Genomic DNA, 23,701 nt, shown 5'->3' with positions numbered 1-23,701 from the left:
TCTACCGAAATATTTTGAGTGCTCTACCTGCATTTCGATTTTAAAACTCTCATAAATCAGGTTCTAATGTAGTTTATCTGAAAATAGGTCAGTATTGAAAACCAGAAGTGATCCTTTGCTTGGATCTTTGCCACACTGGAATGACCAAGAAACATATTTCGTATAAAAGTGCTTTCATTAGTAGGGTGCTGAACATACCGAAAAAACAGCACAACCACCTAACAGCCCCCAAAGCGCTTGATAGGAGTGATCAACCAGGGCTCCAAAATACGGACGTCTAGGATGAGTTGTGCCGTTTGCAATGCGAAGCTTTTAATGCCTGAAAGATGGCGTTTCAAAGCGAAAACAGAATGAAGAAAAACCACGTTTACAGCGTTCGTGTCGAAAGGTGTGATGATTATAAAATAGGCAATATCAAGTGCCTCCAAAACGTTTCCAGTGACCGCAATACAACCTGGCTTACTGGCGTGGCGAAGCTGACATCTATCCAATCACCCCAGTATAATATGGTTGACGCAGTTCTGGTTTTGTTCGCCGACACTGACTCCGGTGTTATTGCACAAACCCTTGCTTTTTTTATGTCCCTCAAGAAATAAACGTGTCTAGTGTGTGTGCGAACGTCAACAGAAAGAAAAGTCCAGATTTTATTATAACTTACAACGATTTATGCAACACCAAATGCACTAGTTTTAATCCAAAAAGTGAGCATAAAATTAAATTTAAGCTTTTCTTTAGGCCCACCTGATGCGCAAGTATGGCTACAATGTGGAAGTCTACAAGGTTGCTACAGAGGATGGCTACATTTTGGAAGTTGACCGAATACCACCGGTCGAGGCAAAAAACTGCTGCACTCCTGTTCTACTTGTGCCAGGAATTATGGCCAACGCTGGCTCCTGGGTGGCAAACCTACCCCATCAGAGCGCAGGTAAATCTGCGGATGTACTCAGAAGACTTTAGTTATCGTTATGAAGCACTGCGTAAAACTGTTAAAACTTAGGCTGGTTGGTGCATATATTTACAAGAAAAGCGGCTTCTTATCACTGGGGTTGGGAAGAGAAATACACAAACATTTATCTTCTACTCCCATATGATGCGCGGATGCTTCAATTCAAAACATCCTCGCTGCGTATTATTAGGCTCCCCTCCCAATCTGTGCGAAAAGCAGCAGGCACTAGACGCCACGAAATCAAGTAGGTATATATATATATATATATATATATATATATATATATATATATATATATATATATATATATATATATATATATATATAAATATATCTATATATTTATATATTTACATAAAATCACCATGGAAGCATTACAATTAATACGGCGTTTCGGCTGGGGTTCAGCCTTTGTCAAGTGAAGTACAAGTTTCGAACACAGGGTATATAAAGGCACGTAGGGAGCGCCGTGAGCACGTGGCTGCACGATTTCAAAAAGGTACAAGAAGAAAGTACAGCAAGAAACAAGTGGAAAGTGAAGAAACGTAGTGCAGGATTGGGCGCGCAGGTAATCAATCTCAATCTACAACGCGGCAAAAAGCAAAAGCGAGGCACTCCGGAAGTGTGTTTCCTTGAGCCACCGCCCACCCACGCACAGCAATATTAACAGAAGTACACATATAGAGAAGGGGTGATGGGCATCTCACTCCAAAAGAGCGGAAACAACCTGCGCAAAAGGCGGAAGCGTGGAATCGACAAATATATCTGCAGACACTGCGGAACGCTAAAGGCCAGCTATGTCACATGCAGAAGGCGGCGTTAAAATTCAAGAGCCCAGGAGGGCGAATGAGCAAGGGTACGCGTTCTCAAAGAAAAAGGCCGCCGCTTTCCGAAGAGACAAGATAATACCCATAATGGGCTTGTTCGCAGCCCGGGTTCTGGGCACGAAGCGGACAATGACGACCCCTCGATTGGCGCCGATGCAGATGGAAAGGTGTGGGAGGCACCCAAGAAGGGAAGAGCAGAGGTTGTACGATTGCCCTGAGAAGTGACATACAAGACGGGAAGTCAACGAAAAAATAACACAGAGAAAAAAGCAGTTGAACGAGCTCCCGGCTCATGACATGAAATCGATAGATATAACGAATGTGTAGCTTACATTTTCTATTCCTGCAAGTATTCGGTAACCCCACTGCCCCTACAATGGGGCAGTGGGGATGCCGCTAAGAATCATCATGTTTCGTGCTGCTTGTTTATCTCACCTCGTATATTATATATATATATATATATATATATATATATATATATATATATATATATATACAGAAAACTACGGAAAGCAAAGGGGAGTATGCGGTGGGTCATAAAATCAAATGCAGAATGTTTTGAGTCAGAAAGAAAGTGGTGAAACAATGCCCGCTGGGTAGGATCCGAACCCACGACCTTCAAAATACAGGTCTGGTGCGATACCGACTGCGCTACCGGCGGGGCGGTTTCCCCACCACTTTCTTGGGCATTTATGTCAAGGTGGTCTTTGTTTCCTGCACTTTGGAGGGGTAGGCCCCAAGTTCGGATCCGATCTGGCGGGCATTTTTTCAGCACTTCCTGACTCAAAAAATTCTTCATCTCTTTCTATGACCTACCGCATACTCCCTTCTGCTTTCCAAGGTTTTCTTGACTGCCAACGCTTATTCTTTCTTAATTCACTGAGCCCCTCATTTCCCATTTCTGATTCGCTACATGCATAGCGAGGGTCTCTGTTCTGGCCGTCTTGGTGCCAAAGGCAGCTTAAGAGGCTCCAACGCTGGTCGTAGACACTTGAGTCACGGCCCGGGGGTTAAAAAGAAGGTCCCCTTCCCCCGAGTAGTCCGAGTGGCACTGGCTACCACCCCCAAGTGCAGGAAACCAAAAATACCTTGACATAAATACCCAAGAAAGTGGTTGGGATACAGCCCACCGGTAGCGTAGTGGTTAATATACCAGAGCGGTATTCTGGAGGTCGTGGGTTCGGAACCCACCCGGCGGGACTTTTTTAACCACTTTCTTTCTGACTCAAAATTTTTTCATCTGTTTCAATGACCTACCGCATACTCCCCTTGGCTTTCCGAGGTTTTCTTGACTCTTGACATCCAACTCCTATTCTGCCTCTCTCTCTTTCTCTCTCTCTCTATAAATCGAGCATACAACTTCTTAGCGACGTGGTCCGGCTGGGCGTTGAGTCGCGTGGCATCCCATCCACAGAGCTGCCGTTTCTGAGAAGTGGTCACCAGCGCCTTTGTTTGTAAGGCAGCTGAGTACGCAGCTATGAAGCATCAAGTATGGATTGTGTATACTCCTTTGATCCTTAAATGCTTTTACTACCTTCTCCAGGCTGAATATATTTGATGCTAAATCATTTTTGTTTCCTAGGTTTTTTGCTCGCAGACGCCGGCTTCGACGTGTGGTTCGTAAATAGACGTGGAGTACCCGAGTCCAACTTTCACAAAAGTCTGACGACGAGTGACAGGGAGTTCTGGAAGTGGAGGTAATAGCTTGTGCTTCTGTTTGCCTTCCAGATATGGAGATTCACCAGACGCAGCGGCATAAACCCCCTAATATTATACGAAACGGTGGCATCACCAACAAAATGATTTATAGTACATGATTTTTTCATGTTTGTTCTCTTTGCGCAGCATATACTCCTGGAGCATTGTACGCGTTAGGAATGGCCTAATTGAGCACTTATTTTGTTGCACATGGAAAATGTTGATTAGTTGACATGGTTACTTTGAAATAGCCCAATGTACTTCTTCGCCAAATAGATGTGTGTGAGGTTTGCTCGGTGTAAATTAAACACACATTTCGCAATAAAAACCCGGAGTACTGAAAACAGCTATATTTTTGCAAGCCTTTTTACTCGAAATGCTTAAAAGTATAAGGTTTGGATCAAAGTTGAAATTTAAGCCTCCACTGCTCCTAATTACAGTATAATACCTGTAATGACGATACTTAAAGCACTCCACCTTTTATTTTTTCAAATAAATAGCTTTATGCTTTCTCTATCTCTCTGTAATTATAAAATGGCGGTTTAAAATAAGGCAACGGTATGCACGTATTGGCAACAAATGCTTTCTGTACGTTGGTTACAGTGCAAAGGTTGTTATCACATCCTCAAACACAATGTGCGGACGTTTTATCATCGCTGACTCTAACACGGGATATAGTTAAACGATCGTTAGATTACGGACCAAACCAACAATAATATTGAAGTATTCAGAGATCCCCAAGTTGGTATACAAAAGACCCTAGGTACATCTGTACAATATTATATTTGTTTCATGCGCCTACAGTTCAGAATTTATTTTAAATCCTTGCCCTATTTTTTGTTGACATTTTCACGTTTAGGCTCAACTTTGTGGGGGTTGAATCTTTTCTTTCAACTGCAACAATTCAGCATAATAACAATACTGAACGCGTCGTGAAAGGAACGCCGTAGAAGGTCGACTGCACGACGGAGTGTATGGTCATTGCTCGTGATTAGATCAAACCACACACACACACACACACACACACACATATATATATATATATATATATATATTTATATATATATATATATATATATATATATATATATATATATATATATATATATATATATATATATATATATATATATATATATTTATATTTATATATATATATATATATATATTTATATATATATATATATATATATATATATATATATATATATATATATATATATATATATATATATATACATATATACACGACGCACGTCGCAAAAACCAAAAACCAAAAGGTTTACTACCGTTTGAACTTGAGGACCAGTCTTCATCGGAATAATAAGTACAGTTCACAGCAGCACGCTTTTAAAAGTGCGTGTTGAGAGGAGAAGCTGAGCTACATTGCACCCTGTTTAAAAGAAATTTAAAGAAAATTTTTGTAATGTCCTCATAAGTTGTTGAAGGAGGAAAGCTGCCAGTCAGCAACGCTAAAAAGCGCATGGGAATACAGGTTCATTGTTTCTAGTTGCTCAAATAGGTTCGCTTTTTAAATGTTCTGAACAATTAACAATACAGAAAAAATGAACCCAACTGAGAACCACATTTAGGACTTTGAGACGACGTTCTGATGCCATGCCAACTAGGCTAACTTAAGTCAGTGCAGCCTCCGCTTTATTGCATGTCTCTGTCGATGTAACTGTGGGGAGATCATGAGGCGTTAAGCCAGTGATGGTATTTTCAAGTTCGTGGGATCCGATCAATACAGTTTAGATGACGTTCCGGAGTTTTTTTATTTTCTTTAAACATTTGAAAAGTGTATCAAATGTTCTAGAAATATTTACCCAGTTTTAACTTTGTGAATAAGTTAAAACACGTTTTATTCAACAGTGGGAAAAAGTACAGTAGGTTATATTTTATGCCTTTAGCTATTAGTCCACTCCACTCGCAAAATATCTTTCTGCATAATGTTGTTTTCCCTGTGCAGTTTTGAAGAAGCCGGGATGTACGACCTCTCAGCCACAATCGATTTTGTCCTCAATGCGACAGGATTTTCCAAGCTGGGAGTTCTGACTGTCTCGCAAGGATTTACAGCTTCACTCGTTTTGCTTTCCATGTGCCCCGAATACAACGACAAGGCAAGTACTAAAGAGCTTGCTGTTATTATATAGCACTCAAAGCACGTGCGCTCGCACGAATCGCAAAAATAACAGTATCGAACCCAGACAACCGAAACTTACAAGAAAAACGGAAAGATTGATATATTTTGTTGTGTCTTCGAATGGTTTTGTATAATATTGTGGATTGGATCCTTTTTATACCAATTTCACTTCACGTCGTTCTTTTTCATTTGGTCCGAAAATATGATTGAGTGTTGTTGCGTTTGCATGCATAATAAAGATGATATTTATTTGACCGGCACTGAAAGCTGTCAAACTAAAATTGACCTCAATTTGATGCACTATGAATTTACTTCGAATAAAAATACCCATTTAAATTGGTTTGTGGTGTTATAGTTGTTTTTACCAGACCTCATTGTTAAGGTAATTATCAGCATCCGTTCACATATCTAAAAACGACTTCTAACAGGCAGCTGTAGTTTTTGTCCTTGTATATATTGAAATGTACAGTTACTGTTTAGGTCGTTTGTTATTTCGTTATTTATATCAAATTAAAAGGTCATCGCAGAATTTCATTTAGGAACTAAATATTCTGGTGAGCTGAACTGTGTTGCCATCGACAACAAATGATATTCTCACTGAGCAAAAATATTCCACAGAGAGGAAACGCAAATACCCCCATAAAAATAAAATTACGTGACGCCAGCATGAACAAGCAAAGGGGGAAATTAAATCACCTAAATTAACAAAAAAGCAATGCTTGGCAGTCAAGAAAACCTCAGAAAGCATAGCGGAGTATGCGGTAGGTCATAGAAACAGATGAATTTTTTTAGACAGAAAGTGTGAAATATATATATATATATATATATATATATATATATATATATATATATATATATATATATATATATATATATATATATATATATATATATATATATATATATATATATATATATATATATATATATATATATATATATATATATATATATATATATATATATATATATATATATATATATATATATATACATATATATTGATTGCGAGAAGGGCTGTCTTTGGTTGCCGTAGCAAATAGTAAAAAATGGGTATAGCTTCTAACAAAACTGTTTATTGGTCGACGTTTCGATCGGATGCCGATCTTTCTCAAGACAACATTTCGTATTTCTGTGCACGTATTTATAAGCTCGTCGTCCAACGACGCCGAAAAAAGAGAGAGGGGGGATTTGGGGAGAGAGGTAGCAACAAACACGCTCTCGGCGAGGTGAGGTGAAGGTTTGCAAAAAAGAGAGAGAGAGAGAGAAATCTGGCTGCAGAATAATCCCCTACCTAAATTGTAAGTTTCTGTGTTGTTTAAACAAGTAATCAAGCTATTCTTATTTTATTTATTCCCTTCCTGGGGTGTCCTCACAGGCGGCATATGCCACAAACAACATCGAGGCGCCCGCCGCCGTTTACTCCAACAAAGGACCCGCGCGACTCCCGCGTGCGGTTAGGGGATTAGTTAAGCCCCTTCTCCCTGGTTTATGGTCAGGGACGACCCTGTCGGCTGCCCGGGCAGGGCAGAAGAATAGAGCTAAGAATGATGAATGGCGCTCGCCCGTCCTGCCGGTAGGCAGAATCGTGCATGCTTTGAGCCACAGTGCGGAGATCGTACCTACACTCTTAACGAGCCTGCCTGTTTGTTTTGTGGGGTTGGCGTCACTGAGATATGTGTGCGGCTGCGACCGCTTCCTGTAAACTCTTCCCGTAAGGTCAGTGACCATTAGAATTCTGTGCCTCCCAGTGATGGTGTGAGAGCGTCCCTGTTACTGCTTTGCGCTTTCGTTTCTTAAGCAGAGCGGCCCCCCTCTGAAGCGGGCGCTACCTGTCACTCGTTCTACAAGCTGACGAACGATGGAGGACATGTTTTTTGAAAGAGTTGTGTACTCCTTTCTCTTTTCTGCATGTTTAGGTTTGTTTGTGTTTTGCGTTTTCTTTCGTGTCTTTTTGTCTTTTTTTTCTCTCTCTCTCTCTTTTTTGCAAACCTTCACCTCACCTCGCCGAGAGCGTGTTTGTTGCTACCTCTCTCCCCAAATCCCCCCTCTATCTTTTTTCGGCGTCGTTGGACGACGAGCTTATAAATACGTGCACAGAAATACGAAATGTTGTCTTGAGAAAGATCGGCATCCGATCGAAACGTCGACCAATAAACAGTTTTGTTAGAAGCTATACCCATTTTTTACTATACATATATATATATATATATATATATATATATATATATATATATATATATTTATATATATATATATATATATATATATAAATCCACAACATTGCTTCTTGTAATGGTGCCAAAAGACAGACATAATTCAGTATCAAGAGGCTACTTTATCAGCATTGGTGAAGCATGGCAGCCATCTAGCACGTGGCATTGTTCCGAAAATGCTGGAGACAAGCCTGTTGCTCCTAAAGACATTCAAGTTTTCCTCCTCAATTCCTTCATGCCAAGTGTCGGCACACCACATGTGCTATTGAGCTACACAGTGTCCTTTTTGCTCGGCCTCATTGAAGCCTTCCACTAGGCATGCCGTAAAGCCCACTGCACAAATGATCCACATCAAATTCCGGCTAATGGCCTAACTAATGATTGAAAGCTTACCACCGTGCTCACAACACATGGCCCCGTGAATCGAATTCAAACTACAGTGGCTTGACATGTGCTTCATACGCCGCTGTCCATTAATACCGACGAATGGTCAGCGGCAGTTATGACGATGGTTTGTACAGTTACTTATCCTCCTACTAACAACCGCAATCATCGAGTGGGCAAGATCGATGGGACAAGTAACCGGTAGGTAAGAAAATAATAAAATAACTCAGAAAACGAAAGAAATATGGCGAAATGTAACAACTTAAAATGTTGAGTACGGCTTATCGCATTGAATTATCCGAGCTCTAAATATTGAATGACAAAAGGTAAATGAATGAACTTCTACTGTATAACAAGAGAGTGATCAACGAAAAACTGGAAAAAGGATGAAGCTGGAGTGCAACGAAAACAAGCTCCCTTTAGGAAAATACCAATGAGCGCAATCATAGACGAGTTGGGTGATACCAAACCGAAACATGGACGAGAGAATAAGCGTAGCAGAACGATTCTATACCAGCGTATACTCCTGCAACAATAGGTCAGAAGCAATCACTTATTACGCCAGCTTATTTCGCGGTGTTCCATTATTAAAGACACTTGAAAATGAAGAGGCTCTAAAAGGGATGAAAAAAGTAAAATTTGCAGGTGATGACGGCATTTACAGTACATTGTTTTGAGGAGGGAGAAGATGTTGTACGGGATAAGGTTGCTACATTATTTTCTGCATGCCCTTATAGAATAAAGTACCCATTGCGAGATAAGCTCCACCATAATTCTCAGAACTCAGAATTGTAGTCGCATGGCACACGCCTGTGTATTCAAAAAAAGGCCACGTTTTTTGCGTGACGGATAATGCATGTTCTACTAGTATCTAGCGCTGAGTTCCGCCACTTTAATTCTTCTAGTTGAATGAAATGTTGCTCCATATCTATTTGGCAGTGATTATTTTTTTGTCATACTCGAATACGCTCGCAACCCCAGCCCCGGTATTTCAACGTGCACAACGCTGTTTAGATGAGTGGCGGAAAACCCTCTGATGCTATCTCGTCATCAAGGCTGCGAGAACCGGGACCCTCTCTAGACTTTCGCAGAATAATACGATTAGGAACTGAGAGGCTCGTTGAGGAAATATAGCAAGACACTTCGGCAGTCTACAACGATAAGAAGGCATAGGGGTATGGTTAGGCTCCTTTTTTTACTACGGTCTGGGAAGTTAACATTTTTTTTTAATTTACGTAAGAGTGAAACAAACAAACAAAGAAAGAAACAAAGAAAGAAAGAAAGAAAGAAAGAAAGAAAGAAAGAAAGAAAGAAAGGAATGAAGAAAGAAAGACATAAAGAAAGAAAGAAAAAGATGCGCCCAGAGTGGCGACTGAACCAACGCCTTTCGATTTGATCTCAAATGCCTTACCAATTCGCCAATCTGGGCGACTGTGGTTTCCTACACTCTCGGGGGTATTCATATTTACTAGCGAGGGTTCTCCCTAGCAATATTCTCGGTTCCAGAAGGCTTGATGACAAGGTAGCGTAAGAGGTAGCAAAATAAATAATTTTGTTCTGTAAGAAAAGCGTTTTTAATGCTGTATATTTCTTGGCCGTATAAGTATGAATGTGCGCTAGATTGTCTGTTTTATCTAATTTTATCCTTCCTGGTCATAGAAGTTGCACCCTTTTTTTTTTCTGGGGGGAAAAATTGCTATCTCGTAGCGATTTTCATTTCTTTCCCCCGTTTCTTCTCTTTTTCATTCCCCTTTCTTTTTTCTGGTTTTTTTATGATAAATGCAAAAGCCTACTATCTTCCCCGAATGCTTTTCGAGGTACATCTGGCACTTTTTATCGTGTTTTTTATATGTATGTTTTATTTACATCTTTTTTCGGTATTTGTGTGATTCAGCTTGCATTACCCATACATTGAATTGCATTGCCCTTCTGCATATGCATCGTGGACTTCTGTTGCTTGAACGCACATTACGTCTCGGCTATTCCGCGTCCTCCGAAACCAAGTGTTCATTGAAACTCTCTACGAACATGTTTTATCTCTGCATTCCTCCGTTGATTTTATCGCTATCTCGCCAATAAACTAGCCATTTTTCTTTTTTTTTTTGCCCTTTTATGGTTGCCGTCCGTGATTTACTGCTAACCCACCTCTGCATTTCTAAACACCTCTCATTTTCCTTTGCTTTTGTATTTGCCTGGGTTTCCAAACTTCTGATTTCTTCCCGTCTGCGTGTGGCCGCAGTGTTTTGTGAAAAATAGCATCTGGTGGCCGTACCAGGTGGTCGCCACCAGGAGAAGGTGCTTGTACACGCATGCGCACTCAATGACCTACTCCTCAGCTAGCACGCTCCCGTGTTTACATTTTGTCTCCAGTGTTCCGCAACTGTTTTTTGTTATATCCATGCCGCGCCTTTCTTCCGTAAGCCCCCTTGTTTTTGTTTTCAATCACAACTTTAACCTCTCTTTCCTTCTTTTCTGCCACCCCGCGTTTTTATTTACATTTTATGCTTCTATGTCTCTTGTCGCGTACTGCCTAATTTTTGTTGCACACATTTTATTCCCGCAACCATGACCGAAATGTAGTGAAAGCCAACTGATCAGCACTACCTGCCTCTTTGAGTGATGCCAGTCCAGCACCAAAACGTTAAAATAAACCGTGTGTTTCTTGGTGTGCGTTTATTGTACAGTTAACCTTCTTGCGAGACACCTTTCTTCTAAACTAATGATATGTATCTTTGTATTGTTATTGGTATTTATACAATTTCGAAACGAGCTATACCTGCACCTCGGTTCAAAATATCGATGCAAACCTTCAAGCAAGATATTAACATGAACATTTGATTTACATTTTCTGCTTCTGCTCAATGCAGGTCACTCGGGCTGTAATTTTAAATCCCGCGTAAATGCCTTATATGAGATCAAGACGTTTGCGGGGATAAATTGGTCGAGTTAGCAGAGGACCGGGACAATTGTTGATTTATAAGGGATTCCCCTGCCCTGCAGAGGGCAGAAATATGCCTATGATAATGAAATGCTTCAGGCTTATTTGTTCAGTTGCAACCAGTGGCAGGAATACCTCGTACCCGTCTGACATTTATGTAGGGGCACAATCAGGCTCATCGTATTTTTCCCCCAATGGTTTGGTATATTGTACATAAATGAAATACGTGGCCGTTGCCTGAGACAATTCTTGCAAAATCATCCTTTGTAACTTAAGTATCAGATTTGTTTTGTTGCTTCATTGTGCGCGTTGATGTAGGAGTGAAAATGTTTCTGCAAAACATTGTTATCCAAAAGAATAGGGAAGTAATTTCGCCAGTTAATATTTGTCGTTAGGGTGAACACTATGTGTTAGGTAGTCAGGGGAAATTATTTTACGTTTCATTTTTTTCAGTTGAACATTTTGGTTGGTTATGCACCGGTTGCAAATACCACCTATTCGACGTCAATAGTCTGGTTGAGCGTCCCTTTTCAAGGAGTAATCAAAGTAAGATGGCTGTGGTTTGCATGCATTTGTTAAACGGGTATTTGAGGAGTGTAAAGATGTAAAAAATAGTTAGCAACGCTCGCCTAGCATGAGAATGTTGCTGCAGCTAGGCAAAATGGAAGAAGCGAGGTTATTATCGAAACGAAATAAATAATGTTTATGTAGTTATCAACAATTTATTTATATAATCAATAATGCCTTCTCTAGAGAGCAGAAGTGGAACAGCGCTATAAAATCATTCATGTGCACGAAGATACAGGTTACATCAAAACAAAAATGTGACAAACCGGCACAAATTTTATTCCATCATCGAACATAGTCTGGAAAGTCTTTCAAAATGTTTTCAACCTGCGGACTTAGGACGCTTGCCTCTAGATTGTTCCATCGTTCGATTGTTTGAGGAAGAAAATTAAGTCTGCTCCCCCCAAAGCAAAACGTTTTGAAGAGCCGACAAGTGATTCGCCACACTCGCCTGTGAAGCCGTTATCCGCTCACTGCACCCACCCATCACACTCTTTGCAAACCTGCCCAACTTTTCTCTTGATGAAGTGCAAAGAGGTTTGTGCAATGCAATTGAAATTTTCTAGCTTCGCATTGCTCGCAGGCACCCTGCCTGCCAAAGCGCGTGCGGTAATGTTGTCCTTTTTGTTATGTCTTTCATCTCGCACGAGCCGGCGCCTTACTGCGCAGTTTGGAGCACGCTGTTTTTGCCGGCACGTTTTTTTTCTCTATCGCAGAAACTAACCCGATAAACATTTCTGACTAAATAAACGCGGGGGCGGCCGGTTATTTACATATTCTTTGCCTCAAAAATAACTGCATTTGCCTTTGCACCGAGCAACGGGGACATGTATGACAAGCGCCAGTGGTTCACGAGTTTCGAACAATTATGGCTACATACCGAGCGTGTTTTTCAAGCTTGTGTGGTACGCTGTTACGGTTACGCCGCGGGGCGCCACTTGGTTCCGTAATATTGCTGCGGGGCCACATTCCGGCAATCGCTTAACATAAATCAATGAACCAGTGAACAAGCTACGTCGACAAGGCGAACTTCTTACGTGCTACACGCGTAAAAGGGAAAACCGAAAAGAATCGAAGTCAGGTCTATTTCGTACAATATTCCACGAAGCTGTCTGTCCTGTTTCGCGCCGCAATAAATTTACAAAATGCATTTGTGGCGCTATCAAACTAAAGTCGTGTACATCGTTGTGAATCTTTGCAATCCTGTCGCAATCACGCCGGCGAGATAGGTGCCGAAGGGACCGTTCCTCAGCATAAGATGAAGGAGAAAAGTTTCTCTGGTAGCCACTAAGTATAGGCCTCATTGTTTCATTTCAACCCATTCAATTTTATCTATACCACATTTAAACTAAGGTGACCATACCGACGATTCATAGTCCATGCAGAACAGTAAATGGTATTCTAAGTTTTCATTTTACAAGGCAAACAAAAATTTTTAGAGTGAGTGTTAGGTAGGCAAATTTTGAAGCGTTTTTAAGCAGGTGAGGTCGATTTGTTTGTTTCATTTGATGCTTGCTTTGAAATTCACGCCAGAATATTCAAACTCGTTCACGTTGACTAAAGGTTGTCTGGCGGATCCGTGTGTGAAATGGCATGGCTATTTTTCAAAGTGAAAGTGTTCATTAAAATAATCTTTCATTTTACAGTCACTGCACAGGGCTCATGCAAAATGCTTTCTGGCTTTCGCTCCCTTTTTTAATTGTTGCAAAAGCGTCAACTGTTGCCCGTGAAATATATTTTTCATTCTAATGGCGACCTAACAAAGGTGCTTTCGCTTGACTAACAGCATTGTGATTCCCCTCCACTGACTCAACGGACCCGAAGAGTCCAGGAATCTGTCGTTCCGTTGTATTCACATTTTTGTTTTCTACTTGGTAAATTCATAACCACAAATTGCTTATTGATGACATATTCAAATTGCGCTGCTTCGGAAGAAAGCTATTCAGGGAAGAGAACTTATAATGTGAATAATATTTTGTTCAATGGGAACGACTTTGTAATTTGTTTTCTACAAACTCTACCTGTTTTACGGTGTGCTCTTATGACAGCTTATTTATTTTATTTTGTTTCAAACAGCAGTGCGCAAAGCAACAGATTTATTTCGAATAACAACAATTTTAGCCTATTTGTCGTCGTTGACAACACGCTGTTTTGAAAACCATAAAATTTGCCGTCTTTTTTTATTTACCGTATTTTTACTCAGGCAGTCGTTGACATTTTTACCAAAGGAGCATTCCTGGTTTCAAGTCAGCTACAAAGAGACGTAATTGCCACCCTATGCAACGGTCCACTTCGGTATATGTGTTACATTCCTTCGGTAATCATCGCTGGCCTTAACTCTAAGCAACTAAACACGGTAAATATTTTCTTCCTTCAATAATCATCCTGCGGTGGTTCTTCACTTGGATAAAATATTTGTATAAACTTTTATTTCATTCGGCGATATTTCTAAACTCGTCCCAGCACTGACAGTTTATTTCCGAGTGTTAATAACATATTTGCTAGGCGTCACGCTATCCTCTGAAAAGGTTCAAATGGCAAGATCAAGCTAGGCCTATAAAAATAATGCAGATTGAACAACTAACTCTTATTTTTGTTGAAATGTGGTTTGACATTGGATTTTCTTAACACGCCCCTGCGTTGTTTTTATCCTTACCAACTAGCATTTCGGTTTATTGCAAACAGAAGCGGCGGTTTGTCGCCCAAGAGCAAAAATTCAAAAAATTTATAAACATTACTTAGGCTAGAGCGTTTTACCACGAGTTGCTTTCTAGATATAGGGGGTTGTGGTATTTAAAGACCTCTAAAGGACGTATGTTTTCGTAAAAACGTGTTTCTTCATTATGCCTATTATTCAAGTACGCCTAAAGTGCTGGGTTCACGCATCAGCTTTGCACTAGCGCATGACTGCTTCGCTTCGACCAGCCATAGTTATTCATTATTTCATGGGGTGGGTTTCTTGCAGTCTTACACTGCGCACACGTAAAAACATCAACACTACTGAAGACTTTTGGTTTTAATCTCAGTAAGTCACAGCTCCGCGGCTGCTGCGAATGCAGCGCACCATCTTCATCACCTTCACTTGTTTGAGAATAGAAATAATGCACCAAATCTGGGCAAAAAAATTCTATCAAAAGTGCGCAGAAACATTATTCTTCAAAAAAAAGTTTTACTAATGTAACTGGCGCCCCTTTAAACAGCTATGGTAAGGGTTTCCTATGCGGAAATGAAAATAATTATCAAAAACGTGTTGAATTTCCATTTCAAAATCTAGAGGAATTATTCTTCATGTGTTTTGGTTTTTTTTTTTCACCATTCCCCAAACTGTTCTTACCATTAAAGAGCATAGCATAATCGGAAATTGCCCACTCTTTGTGCAATGATGGTTATCTACCAGCCGCAGTAAGGAGAATTTATTGAAAAATGAGAAGAGATACGACGTCGCGGGTTCGATTCCCGGGCGCTTGGCCGCTTTTCTGATGGAGGCGAAAAGCAAAAACAGCCGTGTGTACAACATTTCGATGCTCGTTAAAGATGGCCAGGTCGTCAAAATTAATCCGGAACCCTCCACTACGGCGTGCCTCATCGCCTTTGTTGCATCGCCGCATTAAACCCAACAATCAATCGAGAAGAGACGCCTGATGGCGAGGACTGTAGTAGAAACCAGTGCACGTTGGTTAATTTACGGTAATTTAATGAGCCTACCTATCTGCCCTCCTTGGTTGCACAGGGGGCGAATTATACTTTTATTTATAAGGAGAAAACGGGTGGCAGTGTCTGGCAACCCGGCCCTATTTCTGGAGTAATTGTATACAATCAACCTCAACTCATGTCTACTAATGTTTCTAAAAAAGATTTTAGCCGGATGGGCGAAGGTAGACAAGCGGAGAAAACGTAGACATTTGTTGAAAGTTGTCATCTTGGATGGAGTGGGCCGGATAGTAATGTGCCAGTTGCGAAGGTCATGTACGCAGTATCGGACCGCAATTAGTAGACGCCAAGAGCAATATTTCTAACGGCACATGTAAGCTATTGCTTGATGGGTAGTAATACATAAAATAAAAGTGAAGATGTCTTTAAAAAATGGAAGTTCAGCACTATATGAAAACTTGGCAATACGTTGAGTTTTTGAGCTAACGGACGGGAAGGGATGAGGGGAAGAGGGGAAGAAGATTTTGTGCAACTGATATTGATGGATTTGATATCTTATGAGTCAATGCAAGTGTACAGCGAATTGTGCATTCTGAAAAGTAACAATTAGGATGTGATATATTGTAAAACAATTTGTGTTTATTTATTGACGATGGTTTTCAATAAACACCTACGATAATTTTCTAATAGTGGTCATTTTCTTTCTTACTTTGAGGGGAAAATGAGATGATTAAGAGATTTAAGGCGCCGGTGCTACACACGCAATGAGGCAAGCCATAGTGGAGGGCTCCGAATAAATTTGTACCACGTGAGGTACTTTACCTGTCTCAAAATTGAGAGCACACATGCGTTGTCGCTTTTAGCCTCCATCAGAAAAGCGGGCCGCTGCTTCCGATAATCGTAACTGCGGCCTTGGGGTTTGCACCGCAGGGTATCATTGTTTGTTAATAAAGCTTAAGATCTAGGTATTTATTTTACCAATTTTAAAAAATCCCGTGACTATACGACACCTGTTTATTTCCGGCAGACAAGGATTCCAGTTTATGTCGCCAATATTTTACCAATTTTCAAAAATCCCGTGACTATAACAGAAAATTTATTTCCTACAGACAAGGATTCCAGTTTATCTCGCCAATATCCCAGTGGGTACGTCCGCTCAAGACGTCGTTCATCATTTGCAGGTAAAAAAGCAATGGATCCCCTGTTGTTTATTTGGTACACAAAACTGACTTTGTGGCAACAGGCAGCTCTCACATTTTTTTAATAAATTTCACTTCAGTTCTCTTTTGGTTTTTTCTTAAGCAGTATCACCACTGTTTTGCTATTTTTTCAAAAGCGCTAGAAAAGCAGCGTCAATATGAGGAAAGCTTTGTCTATTAAGCGAAACACTGACGTAAAAAATTCTAGCAATTCCTACCAAATCGCTCTATACACTCGACGAAGACAGAAAAAATCTGCCCCCTCAAGCATTGTGGCCAACTTTAGTATTTTTGATGTTGCAACGCGTTCAAGCCTTAACTTCGGGAATAAAATTTCAAATTGCGCAAGCTTGTCAGGAACTATATAAATAATGTGAAACATTCTTCAAACCAGCGCGCATGCACAAAACAATGCCAGAAAGGTGACGTGACTGTATTGCATGGGCAAAGTATCTAATCAAGCAGTAACCAGATAGCATAAAGATGTTACACAGAACCTCTTTGAATAAACAATCTTGTTGACTACCTGTGGTTCACCCTAAACGCATCTAGTGATCCCCTTGTCACAAAATGTTTTTGAGATCACAACATGTCGCAATATTTAACTTGTCGATTCCTTTCAAATGGTCCTTATTCTAGGTTAAAAAGCGAAAAAACCTTGTGAGATATGACTACGGAGCCATCAAAAATATGGCAAGATATGGTCAGGTATGTGTGCAGATTTTGTGGAAATATTTTAAACATTTTAAACAAAAATACGTCACATTTGCTCATAAAAATAGTTTTATTTGCGACCGCACCAAGACCGCCCTTTATTCTGTCGCTGTTTGGCTTCACGCTCCTCTTCGGACGTAATCAAAAAACCAAGCTTATACCTTCTACAACGTATTCTTTGGGATCATTTGGTTAAGTCCAATTATTATCTAATGCGAAGAAGAAAATCAAAGTATGCGTCGTTTTTAAGTACAATTTAGGCACAGGCCAAATTTTATCCGCATGTTTTTGACCTAGAACGGGTACACGCCAGTAGACATAATTTATTAGTTGTCTATGCAAACACGCTGCACTCACGCAAAAAACAAATTTTCAGTTTTCACTTTATGTTTCATTTTTCTCGATGTTATATCTAAGAGGGCTGTTTTTGTTGCAACAAGTTCTTCCAGAGAGATCTAAATTTAGCATAACAAAACCATGGATGTTGATAATCAACTTTTTGTTCATTATTCGACGCTATTCACTGAAAACGCACAAATGGGTAAATAATATATTTCTCTAGGAATGAACAAATTTCTGCACCTTTTATGAGCCACCTACTAAATGTACTTTCTATATCTTTACTGCATGAACGTGATCAGGGAAGCTGAGGTGTCACAAAACACATTCCTGTTATTACTTATTCTGGGACAAAAACCACTTATATAGACCAATCAAGAAAAGGGCCTTAGGAGTAATCGAGTATTTGTTAATATATTGTTAGCCATACAAAAAGTCTAAACTCCTAAGATTGAGATTACTGCCCTCACTGGTTTCTCTAATATTTCCGGAGAAATATTATTTTACAAAAGGGCTACCAATATTGCGTCACTTACCGATGCTGGGTGAAGTCTGTATTTAGGCTGTAAATTTATTAGTATCCGCATTCTAGACACGAATGTCACAAACGGTTGCAATATGTTGTGCGGGCCAGAAAGCAAGTACTATGCCGTATTATTTTTATAAAAATTCTCAATGCTAATATTGCCCTGCTCAAGCTACCGTTGCCTAAAACGCATTGGTGTTGTCAGAGTTCACCCAAAAAATTATTCATTTGAAGTATTGGTTTAATGCTGGTTTCTGTTTGTATAATGCCTCTCGGGTTCATCATGGATGCGAGAAAAAGAAACAGACTTTGTATTGTCTATAATCTCAAACAAACAATAAAGATGATCAGGGCACGGTAACCAAATTCACAAATAATGTTTAACTACAGCGTATTGGCTTCGAATATTACACTTCCTTTATGTGTTGTCAAAGCCAAACAGAGCGCAAAACTTTTTATTCTTTACTACAGCGCAACGCAAAAAGATACATACGTGCACGTTGTTCCCAGAGAGCATGTTCTCATTATTATTTGGTGTTATGCTGCACGCAAATATACAATTTCCGCGATATATGAGAACAGATTGTCACGTTCATGTTTACTAGAGTCAATATTATGTTGTTGGTTTTTTAAAACAATCTAATTTGCTCCGGCATCATCTTACGTTAAAGATTTTGTACTTTGTGTGCATTTTATGCATCCGAAGAACCTAATAAAAGCCTTATACACAAACTACTTTTAGCAAATTTCTCATAGAGTGCCAATTTGTGTTTGTTCAGTGATGTTTCAATATTTGACTGGTTAAAAGTAATTCTAAAGTCAAACCGTGCTCTATATTGCTTCAAGGGGTTCATAAAGATACAATATAGCCCAAAACTTGTTTTTTATGTCATAGGTCCACCCAGATGGTCAAATATTGTTGCTAAACTTGCCGCTTCCGAGAAATATGTTTCAAAAAATCACAAGTTTAAACAATTCTGCATCATGTAAAAAAGACGTTTCTACAAATTTTGGACGAAGTGACGTCCCGCTTTTATTTAAATTTGCAGGCAACTCCTCCAGTTTATCCTTTGGAGAAGATTACGGCTCCTGTGGCATTGTTTAGAGGAATGGGAGACATAATTGCAGACCCGAAAGACGTCGAAGACTTGAGCCGCAGACTTCGCCATGTGCTCGTCATGGATTATGTTGTGCCCGATGAAGATTTCACCCATCAAGATTTCCTCTTCGGATACAATGCCACAGACATTTTGCACCGTCCCATGATAAGCCTACTAAAGAACTTCACGACCATTCCCGTCCAGTAGGAAATAGCGCGAACAACAGATGCAGATGAAATGCCGTCGAGGCACATGGCTGTACTCTCAATCAAATTATTCAACATTTGCCTACGTTACCTACATTTAGCTACATTTTCCTAAATATTTGCCTACCTATAAGGGTAGAAATCATATCGCTGGAGCCTTCTTTATGAACAATTTTAATCAAGCTATTCTGTGGTTTTGAAGTGTTTACTTGATTATTATGAAAAAGAGCTGGAGATGAAACAGCAAGTTTAAAGAAAATAAAGTCCTGCGCTAACCGACGAGAATCCCCCCAAATTGCCCTTCCTTACGAGTTTCTTGTACTCTGCGATAACATTCGTTTCAATCTCTGAACTGATTTCACACAAAAAACTGTCACACACGTAGTATTATCTGTTATAAAAGCTACATTACACTCATACATGTAAAGACAGAATGGTAGGTAGAGTAGGTGATATAATAAATAAAATATGATAGATTTATGATTTGGTTCGCTCATTATTTATTTAGTAGATAGATTGACTGAGCAATTTATTGAATCCACATTTACTGAGAAAAGCGAACGAGAAAACCTGTTTATCTAGGAAACATTCCAGAGTGACACGCAAATTTTTCCTTAAAAAAAGCAATAAGGAAACCCAATGCGTTATTTACAAAAACCAAAGAAGCAGGTTTATCGATTCACTAAATGCACAATCGCTGTAACAGACCACAGTAGAAGACCAAGTGTGTCAAGCAGAAAGGCAAAAAAAAAACGAATTTTCTAATGAGAAAAATTAGTGACAAAATTCAATGGTTCAGTGCACAATAAAATGTGCTTATTGTAGACACGGTAACAGTGGGGGTGTTCGTAGTTAGAAAAAACCAGGTCCTCAGTAGTGGACTGGGTCCTGCGTTCAAGGCATCGCTGGTGAGAGTGGTTCAAATTGGTTATCTGCGACTCCCAGCGCTCAATACTGCGCATGGAAATTGGGGCGACGTCTAAGATTTTGGGGAACGTTTCTATTATGATGAAGAGGTTATGGGGTTTGTAAGAAATTTACAAGTTTAATAAAACTAGAGGGGGAGGCACAAAGCGTGTGGTGATTTTTGCGAGGGTAAGAATTTGTAGCCTGTGGAAAATGGCTGGTTGAGCACTTGTAAGAGATGGGTGTAAGTAAAAAAAAATTACACCATCTTCCCGTGGCGAACCCTGATGAGGATGCGAAGCACCGTGGCGGTTCCGTTTGGTTCTATTGTGTTGCCGTTATGTTGAGGGATCTGGTTTTACTAGCGCCAGAGGGAATTCCGCGTCCGGGTCCACACCGGTGGCAAAGGCACGCAAATGCTGTTGTGTTACGGTGAGTAGGCGGTGGTTCTCGAGGCGCCGAAACTCGTCCATCATGTTCTTGTCGATGTTGTCTCGGTGGTAGAATCGGTAGTCTCCGTCAGCTTTGGTGAGGTAAAGGTTGTTGACATTGGTGCACCGGCTGAGGGCAATGTACACGCCCTCTTCTTCGCAGCTTTGTCTTCTCGTTCTTCTTCTTCTTCGGCGGTTCTCCTACGGGAAGATGACGACGGTGGTTGAACGCGAACCTCTCTCTTGATGAATTCTTTGGTTGGCCAATCCCTAGGGGCATCCTGCTACAATCAGCATCAGAGGCGCTGCGGACGAGGCTGGTTGAGCTGCAAGGCGCGTGGCGCTTCCCGCCACAGCTTTCCCACGGGAAATTCAGCATCCCCCTCTAAAGTTTTCAGTTCGTCGCTTCCGTTGACGTTCAGCTTCGCGTGCCTTCGCTGTATCAGTAGCTTATTGACGTAGTTTGAATGAGTCAAGGACATAAGGCGCGTTCGTAGCACTTGCTCTTGTCCCGGATTTGTAGCGTAAGAAATCATGAGAAACCCGATCTTCGCACTTCTGGCAGCAGTCAACTTAGGCGATGTTTTATATAAGGGCATCAAGCTGTGCTATGATCGGTGCAGTACACAACTTATCGTCAATCGTATTCTGTCTGAGCCGATTGTGATCACGTCGTCTGTGAGACAAGGCTGCCCCCTGTCACCGTTGCTGTTTGCATTGTACCTCGAGCCTCTTTGTCTCAGCATTCGGCAGAGTCAAAGAGTGAAAGGTTTTTGCTTACAATCGTGCGAAGTTAAGGTGCTTGCTTATGCAGACGATATAGCGTATTTTTGCGCTGACAAATGGAGTGTCCAGGAAGCCCTCACAGTGACTAAGCAGTTCTGTGATGTGTCTGGAGCGGATGTTAATATGAAAAAAAAACTAAGGGATTTTGGATCGAACAAGGGGGAACAAAACCATCCAGATTCGCTGGTATTATTTGCGATGGCGCCCCACTTCAGTACCTCGGCATGCCGTTACATCAAATACGCAACACAGGGCCTCATTGGTCATCAGCGCTCACGCAAGTTAAGCGTGCATCGCAGGCATGGAATGGGCGAGACCTCTCTGTGTTTGCACGTGCAAGAGTGTGTAACGTCTTCCTTGCCACAAAGCTCCTTTATGTGCTTCAAGTGCTTCATTGTGCGGGAGCAAAAGTTCAGGCCCTACATAGAGTTTTTGCAACATTTGTTTGGGGCTCTCAATGGGAACCTATCCGCAGGGACAACTTGTTTCTTCCTTTAAAGGCAGGGGGTGTTGGGCTCATGCATTTGTTTGTGCACCAACTCGTGTCTCGTTTTTTCTTCTACAAATTGGTTGATCACCCACTTTTAATAACTGTACTTCAGCAGCGCATAAGTTTCCATTTGCCATTTTTGCTTGTCTGTACGGGCGAAGTCAATAAGAAGCCTCCATGGGGATTTCTCAAAGAGGTCGTGGAGTTATTTAAGTTTCTTACCGCGCGGTTTTTCTTGGAATATCTGTTCAGCATGTCAAGGAAAACTATGACGAACACTCTTATTGAAAGTCTATTCCCGGTGCCTGTTTATCGCCAGCCTTACTTAGGCCACCAGAAAAGCAATGTTTTAAAACGCGTAATGAGCATGTGTATCCCACCAAATGCAAAAACATTTTTCTTCAAGCTTCATTCTTCCACACTCCCAGTAAAGACATGGCTACGCGAAAAAGAAATGTCTATTCCTTGGTCGGACAATTTTCGCCTCTGTAATCAACCAGAGACAATTGTTCATTGTTTTGTGTTGTGCCGGGACGCTGTGTTCTTCTTGACGTTTTGCAGCGGACACTAAAAAAGGATATTGACATCACCGCGTACACCATTCGCTTCCTGCCATTTGAAGATGTTAATCGGGTGCCATATGACGTTTTCGTTCTCCTAGGATTGTTTAGCTTGTAGAAGTGCCGCATGACTGATCGGCATGCGGAACCCCCTAGGCCGACCAAGTGCATCTTTCGGGAACAGGCGGCGTTGGTGCGGAGCGTTTATGCTGCGCAGAGTGATCCACCAAAGTGGCTGCCTCTTTTGGATGCGTGCGTTTGCTTGCCTGAGTTTTGATGTTTGTTCGACTGATGTCCTTGCCTTTTGCTGTCTGTTAGTGTTTATATTGTGTGTTAAGTGTCTTATCTTTTGAAGTTTTATCAAATTTCCATGCATTAAAGAAAAAAAAATTGTAGCGTAGTGGGAAGAGCAACGCGTACCTCCCATTGCGGCCAGACAGTCGTGGGATCAAAACCGGGCGCCGCTAACTATTTCTTTTTTTTATAGTGTAGTATCGCGGACCTGTGGTGTAAGGAGAAGAGTTGCGCATGCACAGAGAGCGTGTGGACGGCGCCGCCATCAACGACGCAGGATCAGGCGAGCCTACGAAATGCTCCGCATTTATTTCAACAGCGTGATGGTGAAGAGTCGATTTATCTGTGTATTTTAGTAGAGTTAGTACTCATGCTTAATTATCAGTAAGAGAGGTTTGCTTAACAGTGGGCTGCGCAATGTGCACCTTCATTTCTTTTTTCTTGAGAGACCAGTGTCCCTAATTCCAAAGGAAGGGCAAGGAAATATTTTTATCCGCAAAGCAAGCGCTTTTAAGCGTAAGCTCAAATACGTACTTTCTACAGTCAACCGTAGAGCCTGTGGCAAAGGTCCTATGTTTTGTATTCGCTGCGGTCGTGATTGCAGCTAAGCGCGAAAGTCAATTTCTGTGGCATTTTACTTCACTTGGTTTGAGCGGCTGCGATGAGAAGTTGTTCGCTGTGACGTCGAGCTCCGCAAACTATATGAGCTCATCATATGGATAGGGGGAGGCGGCTGTACAATGGTAACTGGGGTGCCTTGCATACAAGTAAGCAGAGGTT

The 23,701-nt window shown here is 40.9% G+C and overlaps 1 protein-coding gene across 1 annotated transcript in view; it reads left to right on the top strand.

Annotated features, from left to right (window-relative positions):
• Positions 1-19,691, top strand: part of LOC144143393 (lipase 1-like) — a 35,386-nt gene extending 15,695 nt beyond the window's left edge. Inside the window, exons 2-6 of the mRNA XM_077675154.1 lie at positions 736-925; positions 3,356-3,470; positions 5,441-5,591; positions 17,209-17,277; positions 19,198-19,691. Of these exons, the coding sequence (XP_077531280.1) occupies positions 736-925; positions 3,356-3,470; positions 5,441-5,591; positions 17,209-17,277; positions 19,198-19,455 (783 nt within the window). The 3' untranslated portion in view covers positions 19,456-19,691. The remainder of the gene's footprint in view (positions 1-735; positions 926-3,355; positions 3,471-5,440; positions 5,592-17,208; positions 17,278-19,197) is intronic.
• Positions 19,692-23,701: the final 4,010 nt, after the last annotated feature.

The sequence above is a fragment of the Haemaphysalis longicornis genome, unplaced genomic scaffold (assembly GCF_048455015.1).
Source record: "Haemaphysalis longicornis isolate Haplotype H1 unplaced genomic scaffold, Haemaphysalis longicornis Haplotype H1 scaffold_6, whole genome shotgun sequence".
NCBI lineage: Eukaryota > Metazoa > Arthropoda > Arachnida > Ixodida > Ixodidae > Haemaphysalis > Haemaphysalis longicornis.
Note: the sequence above shows the minus strand (reverse complement) of the source record. Positions and strands in the feature narration are given on the sequence as shown.